This window comes from Vidua chalybeata, chromosome 6, assembly GCF_026979565.1.
Source record: "Vidua chalybeata isolate OUT-0048 chromosome 6, bVidCha1 merged haplotype, whole genome shotgun sequence".
NCBI classification, from domain to species: domain Eukaryota; kingdom Metazoa; phylum Chordata; class Aves; order Passeriformes; family Viduidae; genus Vidua; species Vidua chalybeata.
Genome location: NC_071535.1, coordinates 31579704 through 31593547, shown reverse-complemented (window position 1 = coordinate 31593547; position 13844 = coordinate 31579704). Strand labels below are relative to the sequence as shown.

General features: G+C 34.3%; 1 protein-coding gene across 1 annotated transcript in view; it reads right to left on the bottom strand.

Annotated features, from left to right (window-relative positions):
- RYR3 (ryanodine receptor 3) overlaps positions 1–13844 on the bottom strand; it is a 197248-nt gene that overhangs the window by 89136 nt on the left and 94268 nt on the right. The window contains exons 32-39 of the mRNA XM_053945141.1: positions 13245–13410; positions 10712–10798; positions 10099–10325; positions 8251–9052; positions 7553–7753; positions 7185–7287; positions 3543–3680; positions 311–584 (exon numbers count right to left, since the gene is read on the bottom strand). Coding sequence (XP_053801116.1) covers positions 311–584; positions 3543–3680; positions 7185–7287; positions 7553–7753; positions 8251–9052; positions 10099–10325; positions 10712–10798; positions 13245–13410 — 1998 coding nt within the window. The remainder of the gene's footprint in view (positions 1–310; positions 585–3542; positions 3681–7184; positions 7288–7552; positions 7754–8250; positions 9053–10098; positions 10326–10711; positions 10799–13244; positions 13411–13844) is intronic.

The window sequence follows — 13844 nt, the reverse complement described above, 5'->3', positions numbered from 1 at the left end:
GATCTTTTTCTCCAGAGCTGCTAAAACATATACTTAGATTAGGGTTTAAGCATCAGGCTTAACTATAGTAAAAGGAGTCAATTTTCTTTAGATAATACCTTAGTTCACAGAAACTTTGACCCTTTAAATACTCATCAGTTGGCATCACCTTGGAAATATATGTGAAGGTGTAAATCTGGTATTATTTACCAGATTTATGTTTATGCTTCATTACAGCATTAATTTTCATTTTGGAACAAAAGTTACAGGATTTACTAAGATAAAAAAAGCTTCACACCAACTTAAAAACAAAATTCTATTGATTCCATACCCTAATCCATTAATCATTAGCAATTCCTCCTCTTTTCCCATCCTCACACTGAGAAGTGAGCGAATCTGGCCCAGTGCTGCAAGCAGATTAATGGTGTCCTTCACAGAGGCAGCACTAATGGTGTATGCTTTCCTCAGGGCTTGCAGGAGCTCCCCAATGCTGTCATACTGCCGACGAAGGAGGCTGTACATAATCCGAACTAATTCAGGATCTTGGATCTGATCTTCCTGGGACCAGCGCACCATTGTCTGCGATATGAGTTCTTTCAGTGTAGCTAAAAGCAAAATACGTTACATGTTACTAGCTCTTCCAACAGAAAATATCAAAAACATGTATTATAATAAAATATGTAAGAGCTGACAACAAAGAGGTTGTAAAAAACCACAAGCAGACTGAACAGGGTTTTTAAATTGGAAAAGCAACTTTCAGATCTTTCAAGGTAAGTGTAATGTTCTTGAGAGATAGAAAACAATAAACATCTACTTAGGGTTCAAGTCCACACTGTAGACAATGAAAATCTTTAAGCTGATTTTGATTCTTAAGATTTTAAGAATCATCCATGTAAATTAAATGTTGCATATAGATTTTTAATTTATTCCTTATTTCTATATCAAGTCACTGTCACTTGCTAATGCACTTTCTAAAAACATTGTGTTGTTTGGAACTACAGAATAAATATTGCTTGAAGCACTTGTATTGTAGACATTGTAAATTCAGTGATGCTGAAAACAGTTTTGCTGAGCCCAAAGTTTAGGGAATTTACCTGAAAACTAGACACATGTTTCAGTCCTTGTTCCAACAAATGTTCATGCTTGATATCAAGCAGAACAGGAATAACCAGCCTACCTCTTAAAACAATGCAAGTTGCTTTCTTCTGTCACCAGTAAACACACCCCTTGACTTTCCCAAAGTTCTTCCAAAGGCAAGAACAGCTTCCTCCCACTTTCCATCACTAAAGTGTTTATAGATAGTGTAGATCCATTGGGGTGTCTACACTATTCTTTCACTTGCTAACACTTCTTTCTTAGCTTACTTAATATTGTATTTATGTGAACCCATCATTAATTCTGAGATTCTGTTCCATAATTAGACTTTAACATGTGGTAACAAATTCAGTACTTCACAGAGATAGCCCTACTCTTGGTGGCATGTTATGGCTTATCTCAGTTTTTACTTGATAGTTACAAAAGTCCTATAACCATTATTAACAGTAGTTTTTTGCCTCAATGTGTTTGTTTTCAGAGTTCTAACTTGTTTTTAAATACAAAATGTACTGATTCATCATACTAGGTTGAAATTGCTGGCATTCCTCACTTGGGTAAAAGCTCATTTGTGATAAGAAATGAATGTAAGTTTAGAGTAAAGGAAGATTTATTTGTAGTGAATAGTTCCTTCTTACGAATATTCACACTGAGTATGTATGACCGAAGCCAAGACGCTCAAGGCCAGAGATTTTAACCTCGGAAATAGGTACACATCATGCACATCACCACACCTCTTCATGCACATAAGAGGATTGGGGGTACCTCTGACATCCATTTCCTTTAATCTCTGAATTCCAAATTTCCTGATGCATAAAGGGGAAGTGCACACATGGACTAAAAACCTCAGAGTGTCCAGCTACAATCAAGTATATATTATAATATATTTATATTATTTTTCATCATGCTTTGAATGACTTAATCCATGTGCCATATTTGTACTAGGCATCACTCCAAGGAGAAGCCCAGGCCTAAAGAAATAATCTGAAATTTCTAGAAAATAGATGCTGTAGGATCCTTTTCTAACCTACATTTCTTGTAACCCAAAGCTCTTGTACATGAACTACGTGAACTGCTCTGTTCCAAGGACCAAACACCATGTGCCCTGAGGCTTTCGGAGTGAATACTTCTGGACTAATGACAATAGAATCCACATGAAATCTGGAGAAGAAATTATACTACCAGATACTGAGTAGGTCCTGCTACCATTAAAGAGAAAGCAGGTGCTAACAGATGAGTCACTGGAGAATGAAGCCCTGTTTCATGCAGCATATCAGATCGTTACAAGATTTAATGTACTTAAAACACAGTAACAAGCTTAACAGACCAAAATATGCTTTCAAACCAGGACAAACACTCTAAGATGCTTTCCAGAGCAAGCAGATCATGTAAGAAGTATCATGAGTTATAAAATAACTTTGCTGCCTAATCTCAACACAGCTCTTGATTTAACTATTGAGCCTGAAATAAATTAACCATTCCACATTTGTACAGGGGCCTATTGACAAACTGAGCAAATTGGAAAAAAAAAAGAAGAAACTGTTACTGGTTGACCAACCTGAAGTCAATTGGAGAATCCTGCACATGATATCTGTATGGTGTTACAGAAATTTAGAGCTAGAAACCCAATCTTGATTCAGAAAGGCAAGAAGAAACCTCAGCAAAAATGTGTCCTAAAGGAAGACCTGGAGGAATTTGGCTTTTTGCCTTGCTTATTCCTTACCATCCCTAGTCACTACCAAGGATTGAAAACTCGTGTCACAGCAAAGACAGAGTTTGTGAGATTCATACCACACATCACTCTCACTGGGGTGAATTCTCATGTGGCATGTGAGCACAGTGGCAGTGAGAATCAGGTGAGTTGTTCAAAGAGGCTCAACTGAAAGCTTATGGAAATAGTTGAGGAATTGCAAGCACAGAACAAATCTCACCTATACAGACCATGAGCACCCCTTGCATCTTATGGAAGAGCATATGGGAATGGATATGTACAGGAATAATGCTCAGAATAAGAAGTTTGTGATTACAAGTATTTTAGGGGATTTATGTGCTTGTCTGTATTTGCATTTATATGAAAAGGCAATAAAACAGGTATTAGAAGGAAATGGAGATAATCTCTAAAGAAGAATTTTTACATTAAAAAAACCCATAAAAATTAGATCTTCCCAAGTTTTAATGCTTGAGTCTAGATTATTGTGCCATAATTAGCCTTTCACAGTTCTTTATAAAGAATATGTAAATTTTCAACCCCAGAGTTAATTATCTGGATCCAAAATCTTCCACTCATTTTCATTTTTTGTTTAAAAATGCATCTGAGGTGTTCTGTATGCAGAACTATTTCTAAGAGGCAGAAGAAACTTAAATGGATAGTCTCCTTCTTCAGTCCCTTTTATTAGAAAGTGCACTCCTGTCGACTGTGTAAAATTTTAACACTTGCATCATGAAAGTATTTATATGGAAAGAAAACTTACTAGGAGCTTTCTCTTCTTCTTCCTTAGGCTCCAATTTTTCTGCTTTTGGTGGACCTTTGATTTTGTACATTAATGAACGGAGTTTACCAGTCAAGGAGGAATCTTCTTCTTCCTCTTCCTCTTCTTCTAGTGGAATACCTTATCATAAAATAAAACTGGTTAGAAACAAAATATGACTCATGGTATTATTTGATTAAATATGTGATCCTTTGTTTCATATTGCAGAATGTAGGCTAAGGAAAGAAGTGTATGGCTGTATCTTACAATACGGTACAGTTTTTCAGTTGAGATATTTAGCAGCCATAAACAAATATATAAACTGAATTTAAAATTGTTAGAAGGCAGACTTTCAGAGATTATGTGGATAATACATACTTTTCATGAAAATGTATGCAATGAGACAGGATGTCATTTCACCAGGTAGTTTAATACCCGGTAAAATGGCCAGTCTAATTCAATTCAGTTCACTACATTGCTTCACAACCATTCAAAGTCTCTCACACCTCTTAGTGATCATCAGACAACACGTCTTATGTGCAGAAGCAAGGAAGAACTAAGCAGGCTCACTTCAGATCAGAGATTGTGCCAAACTGAAATGTAAGCTTTTGCAGTTTGCTTTTCAAAGAGAAATTGAAAAGTTTTTCAGGCAGGATACTAGACCTAGAACCTGAAGCTGAGGGGAAAAGAATAAACTGCAGTAGCTAAAACTGGTCCTAAGCAATTAACTAAGAAAGAAAATAGAACAGACATGTGGTATCAAGTTGGAGAAACTTTCCTGCTGACAGGTACAAAGGGGGAGTGAAAATTATGACTAGGAGTGACTAAGTGATAAAATTCAAAGGCACCAAGAGGGAATGAAAGAAATCAAAATTGAAATTGGACAGTAAATATGGAATTTAAGAAATGGGATAAGTGAAACTGGCTTGGCAAAATTAAAAGAATGAAGAAGGGATACAGTCAGTCTGAAAAAAAGTAAGAACAGGAAATGTCACCAGCAATGAAAGCAAAGGGAAAGCAGACAAGGATATTAAAGCAAGACACTATCTGACACTGAAATAAAACCTAGGCCCTGGACACAAGAGAAGGACTCTGGGAGAGGAACTCTGAAGAAGCTGAAATGGACAGACAGGAAGAAATGCACTGGGATCATGAGTTAAGACTGTGTTGGATTGGGGTAGATGAGGTCTGCGACTCCTCCAGATGGGGTCTCATTTATTCTTTCATATTATTAATTGTTCATTCTGCACCCTCTTATAGTTGCAATCCATTCAGAAGCTGACTGTCACATGTTGCTACTGTCTAATTGCTTCCTTCAGGTGGCAAAGGTCTGTGCACTGTGGTGGTTTCAACCCAGCTAGCTGTTAGTTTGATATGATGCTACCAAATATGCTGTAAATTTGTTTGGTTTTTTTATAAGCAAGAAATTGCACATAAAAATATTATAGAGGACCATTATTTTCCCAGCAAAATTAACCACTCCCAGTTACAACATGTTAGGATTAAGACTGCCTGAGTAACTATTTGCTTATATTCATTATGAAGAAGCCTTTAATTACTTGATTGCATACATAGTTTTCCACTTAGATGGCGAAGTATACTTAGTACTAAAAAGCTGATTAAACATTCCAAGCAGAACTCCTATTCATTTAATCTGCAGCTGTGATTGCTTAGTACTGATTTTCAGGACCAAGTCAGGACACAGATAAAGAGGAGCATTTATCCACAGCAACCACTTCTGATAAATCTGTGCAAAGTAATGAATATGTTTTTGCATAGAATCCAGAGGATCTTTAAACTATTTTAATCATGAGACAGTGCTTTCTCTATCTTGAACTCTCATTCAAAATACATGTTTACAATGTAGTCAACAAATAACAAAAGTACATCCCTAAAAAGAAAAATCTCAGTGTATACAATAACTAGTGTTTCACTTCATGAAATAGGAAGAGTGATCAGGAGCTAAACTAACTCAATGATCATACCAGCCACAAGATTTTAAACTAAAATCAATTTATTGTGGAGTTCAGACATTTCCAAGTAAATTACAGGGCTTTCATAATCTCCATCCTGGACTTCTAAGTACTCTGTGTTGCCAAATGGGTATTACCTTTGGAAACCAAAGGTCAGATCAAGGGCTAAGTGACTGAATAATGGAGGTGGCTGTAATAATTTATTATGATAGATGTAATTAAAAACAGAGAGAAAGAGGAGTAAATAGGAGGATACTAACTATTCACTTTAACACTTGGAAGAAAAGTGATGGAATGAAAGAAACAGTTTTTGGTAAGCACTTAGAAGCAATGATGAATAACAATCAACAGAGGATTGTGAAAACCAAATAATGTTAAACCAACTAAATTTCTGACTTAAAGACACAAATCTTATTTCAAGGATTTTTAATACTGTCTTGTACAACACCCTCAGAAGTAAATTGATGGAGCACAACTTACATACTGACAGACCACATCTTTGGCTGAGGCTAAGGCTGAGGTAGTTGAAAACTTATAATTGACTTATCATGAAATCATAGGTTGCTGGTTGCTGGAGATTCTAAGAGGGTACTCAGTGGTGCAAAATAACATCAGAAACTTTAACAATACAAGCACGGAATGGTATAGGAGCCACCATGCCTCCAAACAGAATACAGAAACATAATTACAGATCATTAAAACAGTACAATTCCATGAACTAGGTAACACTGGTTTTAGGGATAACCAGCAAAGGAAGATTTATCAGACTGTATTGGTAAACATCTGATAATGACCTCAAGCAAGAAGGTGGACAAGGAAGAACGAACCATTACGAATATCATGCTCTTCTCAGGAAAGAGATTGAGATGCTGTCAACTCACTGTAATGACATTGGCCCCTTCTTTTTGAACAAGATGTATGCTGAAAACCATAGAGCTAAGCAACACACTGGAAGAGTAACTATGAATATACCTACCAAGTAAGTAGATGGAAAAAGCTAGTTTATTTCAGTTTTAACTGCATAATTGTTGGCAATGAACAGTAATAATTAGATGACTCAGACTACAAATATTAATAATTTCATGACTGTCTGAATTAGACTAAGATCTCAATAAACTCAATAAATTAACAAAAAAAAAATAGATATCAAAAAAACCACATAAAATTGCACAGGAAATACAAATTAAATGAGTAGGGGCAATTCAAGCTGTAATATGCAGTGCAAGAGTGTTTTATAATGACTGTCTCTCACAATTATGCGTACAAGAGGAAACTAAGCTAAAGCAGGCAGAGAACTCCACATCTGCTTTATAAAATTAAATTTCTGATGTTCAGCTTGGCAGCAATTGTGTTTCCTGTATACCTTTTATCTGCTTGTACTTGTAAGGTAAGCCAACCTTCTTTGTTTGGATTATTTTTTCCCCAGTAAGTCTAAAACTGGTATATAAACAGAACAATATTAGATAATATTTAATAGAGATTTAACAGTGAAACCTTAAAACTATGCACAGGCTTCCCATATTTTTGTAATATACACTGACGTTTGTCAGTAAAGTCACTTTGTAGGTAGTAACACATCTAATAAATAAACGCCTCGTGCTAGTATGTTTTTCAACTATCTATCAAGTGCCAAAAAGACAGACAAAACTTGTATCAACAACTTGCCACTCACCACAGTGAATTAGAAGATCATCATGAAATTCATATAGTTCCTCCCGAATCTCCTCTGGACAGGGACAATCCTCTCCCAGTTGAAAATTCAGCAACATATTAATCTTTAAGGGATTTAAAACACAGTTAAAACACTGAAATAGCCTAGGACATATTCTAGTATACAGCCATACTTTACCTGTTTATAAATTTGGTTTACAGCTTAAGTTCTAGAACACAAGTTTCAACATTCTGACATTCAGTATTTTGTGGCATGGAATAAATTTATTTTGAAATTAATTTTGGTTCTCCAGTGAGTCAGGACGTTATTTTGTCATCATAAAGAGTTTTTTAAATCTTTAATTCAATCTCTTTTTTTATTCATATTACCTGCTCTTGAGGAGGAGACCTAAATTCTTTAGTCTTCTTGGCAGTCAATGCAGCAGACATGTTCAAGGCTTGCATGAGTTCATTGTACCTGTATTTCTGGTTATACTGCAATTTTGATACATAACGGTCTGCAAATGACACAATTGCTTCCACTCTGTGTTGTAGTTCACAGTCACAAAAATAATTGAGTAAATGACACATCTAGGGTAGAGAAAATAGACAATCTCAACAGCTTTACAAACTCTGGGGAAGAACTTGAGCACATACTATACACTGCATCAGTCTGTAAAAATGAGAGGCATTTTTACCATATTTTTGTTTCAACACTGTGAAGAATGCAAAATAGTAGTTTCATCATCTGATAGATAATATATTCACACATAATCTTTCACTCCATACACTCAAAATATCTAGAAATCACACACTAGTTTGGCTTGGAAGGGTCCTTTAAAGATTACCTGGTCTAAGCCTCTGGATTTTATGAAATAATTATGCATTCACAAATCTATTTGAGTGTAGATAGATGTAGAAAGACCTGCATCATCATCATTTTTTTAAATGAATTTGAGGTTTTAAGGCAAAGTGGAATTAAAGACCTTCAGGATTTCAAATCTTATTAAGTAGAGAACGGACAAAAAGCACAATCCTTTTTTCATCAAGAGTAGAATATAAGTAACATATTTATAATAAATGGTCACCTGAAGCTTAACAGATTCTGGTAATCTTGTCTGCAGCAAGCCCTTTGCAGGAGCTTTTGTTTGTTTGATTGCTTTCTCCCCAGCTTCTACAGCTTTTTCTTCAACTTGTGTCACTTCTTCCTTCTCTGTCTTCTCTTCTGTTTCTTCTTTGTGATCTCCAAACACAGTGGGATCAATGAGGAGTAACACTTGCTTCACGTCATCATCATCAAAAACACCCATTACGAGCAGTGTTGCTATCAGTTTAAGAACAGGAACGAACTGGAATGCAACCTGTCCTCCAACAGGGTCTCGTATATGACTCCCACTGCACTGCACCGCCTCCGTTAACATACTTATGGCCTTGGATTTAAGTATCTCCAGGGGTATCTCTGGGATGGATGTCTGGTGATCTTCGCTGGTTGCAATAAAGCATGGAGTAGAAAAATTGAAGGCTGGTTTAAGACAAGTGCTAAGCCCTACTCCAGGTAAACCATGCTTCTTTGTTTCATCAGGATATAATTTAATATTTCGAGTTTCATCTGTAACTGGAATGATAAATTCATTGCTCATCATGAGCTTGGCTTGCTTGGCGTGCTCCAAGTGAATACTAATGAGCAAGTCGTAGAATCCAGAACGTAGAAGTCCAGGTAAGTATTGATTATCTATTGTAAAAAATAGCTGAGATACATCCACATGGCTACAAAGTGCATAAGCAACTCTAGTGTTACCTAGAGCACTAACTGAGCTATAGAGCTTTAAAGTGTGGTAGTGAAACATCATCAGATCTTCTTGTTCACATAGTTCCAAAATATCAACACATCTGTTATGAAATAAAGAAACAGAACACCAGTCAATTCCATGAATAAAGACTTTGAAAAGTAGAAGTTCTATAATCTCTGAACATTTTGGTCAGTTCCTCTTCAAGTCAATAATATTAAAGTTGATGCTAACGAATCTTAGTACGCGTATACACAGTAAATGGTGGAAATAATTTGTTGAGACTGTTTAAAATTAGTACTCCACAGGAAAAAAAAAACCCAAAATCTAAGATGGAAGTGCTTCTTTGGAATCTATTGCAAATTAAATTTTTTAAAAAAGGTGTATAAGGCATGATGAATATCTGCATTACTACCATTACTAAACAGTGCCTTTGCAGTTTACTCAGGATTGCTGGTTCGTTTTTTCCATAAGACCCAGTGTTTTTCACTCTTCCCATGAATTCAGTTTTATTAGCAATAAATAAAATTGAATTTTGAATCATTAAAAGAAATTTTAAAATTACTTATAAAAGTATAGCTGTTAAATGATCTTTCTGCTATGCTTTTGCTGAGAGTTTGATTTTTCACTGGCTATGACATTTGACATTCGGATAGATCTTTATTATCCTCACTCTGAAGATAAAAAGTAATGAAAATCAAGGAACAGCATGACCTTGTCAATAAGAACATAAGAACTTAATTCATGTAAAATCACTGCAGATGACAGGAAGAGATTACAGCTTCTATTATAGAAAAAATTGGCAAAATAGTACTTGCGTGTTCTTTATGCTCGTTTTTCTCAAGCTGAGAAAAATCTCTATGTTTAAAGACCTACAGATTTAAGAGACTCTATTTCAATTTAAATAAAGTTGAATAGTCATGCTTTCTGTTATGCATGCAAAACTTGGTACATGGTATTAAAGTTCAGTCTCTTGTATTTACTTAAGTTTCATTAGTACAATAATATCTGATATGACATCAGGTAAAATCAGAAATTCTCAACAGCTATAGGGTAAATATTCAGCAAAGCAGGTTTAATCAATATGCTGACATATTTTTTCAGTGTATTTTGTCCACATCAAATAATTGTATCTCATTATCAACGTACCTGTTTTCTTCTGGGATATGAAGTGCCATCATCTGCAGAGGTTCCAAGCACTGTACAACCCAGCCATGACGTTCACTGACGCGCTCAGTTTCTACTCTGAGGAAGCTGTTTGGCATCCGGCTCCATAAAACAGGTGTAATTGTTTGTACATCCAGGCGAGGGGGACACTGAGGAATAGGATTTCTTTCTTCACTTTTAAAAATTGCTGCTGATAAAGGCATGGTATTCTGAAACAAATACATGTATCAATTATCTTTGAAACATGTAATTATGAATAAACCCATGACACCAAAAGGAAGGATAACTTTTAAATAACAAGGAAATCATAGAAAGGTAGAAGCTATTGCAAAAACCAGAATCCATTAAAATCCCCCAACAATAACAGTTTTATCCTCAAACAATATTAATTTATTTTGACGATTGCAGATAATCAATTAACTGCATATAATAGCATTTACAGAAGTAAACGTAGAAGTCAAATTAAAAGTCATGCCTTTGATTCAACCTTATTAAACAAATTAACTGAGCAGGAATTTGCATAGAAATAAACAGATTTAAAAGAGCACATTTACATAAAGGTTGTTTTTCTATAAAATACAAAAATACTTCCTACCTTTAATTTACCAAGTTCAAACTGAATCAAGTTAGTGCTTGTAGGCTGTAAAAAAGTTGCTGGAAAAAGCTTTGTGTTTGGTTCAACCTAGAAGTGAAATGAGATGTATATTTTTTTAAAATTAAAAATGGAAAAAAATCATCTCCCTGAATATGATATAAATAAATACTGTATACCTTACACATCATTATCAAATAATTTATACACTTTACTAAATAAAGTGTTGAATAGTGTGCTATAGTGATATATATATATATAGTATTATAGTGAACTATAATATAGTAAAGTATTTGCAGTTATCCTTATAGGACCACCTGATTTTTTGAGACTGGTGTTTTGTAGCCTTACGTGCTCTCAACACCAATAGGAGGAACCACTGCCATCAAATAAAGAATTAAAAATATAATTATAGAATAGTATATTATTTTTAAAAATTCAGTACTCCAGGTTGGCTGAAAAAAATACATCTCCACAATTAATCAAAGTTTCAGAAGTTCAGTTAAATATATTAACAACATCATGGTGCATTTTGTGTATAATGTACAGATGTAAACAATAAGCACAACTACAATATTTGTGCTGTGAAGGAGTGCAACTCCTAACTTTGAGGACAACGATCTATCAAAAACTGTTTTCTCAAAACTATGATTATGGGCATAGATAAAATAATATAAGGGTAGATATTAATATTCCAAAGTTTTTGGCAAGTTCAAAAAACTACAGCCCCAAATTCAGAAAAAAAGGCTTTCTGTTCTACTTGGTGTATTGGGTTTTTTTCTGAATATCACCATGGCATTCAACAGTTAGATCAAAAACTACAGAAAAAATATTTTTCTCTCTTAAATATGTTGACCTATAGGCCCTTTAAAATGAAAACAACATACAAATATTTTCCTTCTATTTCAGTTAAGAAAATTAAGAAGTACATGCAAATTGTTTTAAGACTAGTATAATTACCTAGACCAGAAAATATAAATTATTTGTAGCAGTTGGAGGGAGAGATTTGATTTATTAAAATATTTTAAAGGTCTTACTTTATTGTAAAAATATTCAAGACATGGAAATGAAAACTACATAATAATACTTTCATTACTTTCAGAAAAAAATAGAAAATAATTAAATTATTCAAAGTATGCTAAAATTAAAAAATATTTTATCCTTATTTCTAACAATTTTGTTGGGTTATACTATTTTATATCTATAGAAAATGCTGGATATTCTCATTTTTCAGCAGACCAGGTGTAACAGGTTTATTGAAAAAGTATTTCCTAAAAGAACTTCAGGTATTTTTCCAAGAAAAAGAGAAGAAACAGAGGAGAAATAATGTTATTTTCTGAGATAGTTTTACATTTAGTACAGAGAACATGGTTATATTAATTGCAAATCATATAAGGAAAAACCTGAAAGTGTTATTTGCACTAAATTCAATAACATGCATCTTCCACATCTGTCTTTTCATACATCTCCTAGCAAGACAAGAAGAGCTAAAGGCTGACTGTGAAAAAAAACCCACAAACACCCCTGCAAAGAAACACACCAAAGTTTCATGGGTTTGCTCAGAAGCTTTTGTATTGATTTATATCTGGTTAGAAAAACAACAAAGCACTTTAATCACCATTTTCTTTTGCCAGTGTGTTGATATTCAATATTCTCCCAGTGTGGCACTGAAGTTATTGACCACTATTACAAAATATTCCAAAATCACAATTACTAGATAACCTTCCATCCCCATTTACAGGCTATGTGCAACACCGACTCCCACACCCTGCCACATTCATCTTCAATGGAGGCAGTATAGAAGTTCCATTAAATTTAGTTAAATAACATTTCAGTTTTGTCTGTATTACATATTTGAGGGGCTGACATAGAAGAAAGCAATGAATTGTTTCTAACACTGGACAACCTCTTCCACAGTGAGCGTTTTACTACAGACAACTGATCTTACTGAGAGGAAATCTCAATAATCTGGTGCTGAAAACTCCTGTCAGCCACTGATCCATTTGTAAAATGACACCATGTTTTGAGGGTATTAATAGCATTTAGGGTCCACCCCACTTACTTTGGCTTTCTGCATTAATGCATATTTGAAGTTTAGGTTTTGAAACTTATCAAATCACAACGTCACCAAATCACAGCTATCTGCAGAAGACACAGACCCTGGTAATAATGAACAAAATTTTTCTTCTTAGTTCATAAAAAAAAAATATCTAAAGTTTAATTTTGACCTTCTGCTAGTTTAAATATTTATTTCCCCTTTATTGTATAACAGATTCTGTTGAAAAAATAATTTAAAGAATTAACTTTATTAATAAAGATTCTGAACCACACAAACTGAGATGCCAAAAAATATTTATCTGAACATATTGAAACAACTCAAAAAACATAGCCTTACAAGTGAGAAAAAGAAGGATAAACTAGAATGATATAGGAAAACATGTTATCACACAAATGGTGTGCAATTAGATTTCTGGAAAAGAGAAGTAGCATCAGAACAAGAATCTTACTAGATAGCTTCCTGAAAATTTGATAATACCTGATAACAAGTGCCAAGCTCTCTTCCATTGGCTGTGAATGACACCATTCCAGTAGCCAGGTCAACAAAGCATCCAATTTCTATATCAACATTACTGCGACCTGATCTCTGGGAATTAGCAATTACATCTCCTCCCCAAACCATGTAGCAGTTGCTGCGCTTCACACTGAAAGAGCAACAAGAACAAAGCACAAGCCACACTGAACTTGGTGGAGATGCATTTTTCCTCAAAGATGCTTGTTATGCTATTAGTTTGTTTGCTCATTAACAAACCTTTTATTTTTATAATGCATCAACACCATTGTCGGTAAGGGATCAGACTAAATTCATTTTTTTTTTCTATTTTATAGCTATGAAAAAAAATTTCATAGGCTTCTGTATGCACTTGTAAGTTACAGTAAAATAAACTGCCTCATCCACAGGGAGTAAATACAGATATTAAATGAAAATTTAAAATGAATTTCATTTAAAATTCATTCCAAAAGAAATTTTCTTTGTAACAGAACATTAATGATAAATTCACTTTACCATGTCTATGTAAAACACATTCATATATATAAATGACCACAGAAAACTCATACTCCATAATCAATTTTCTTA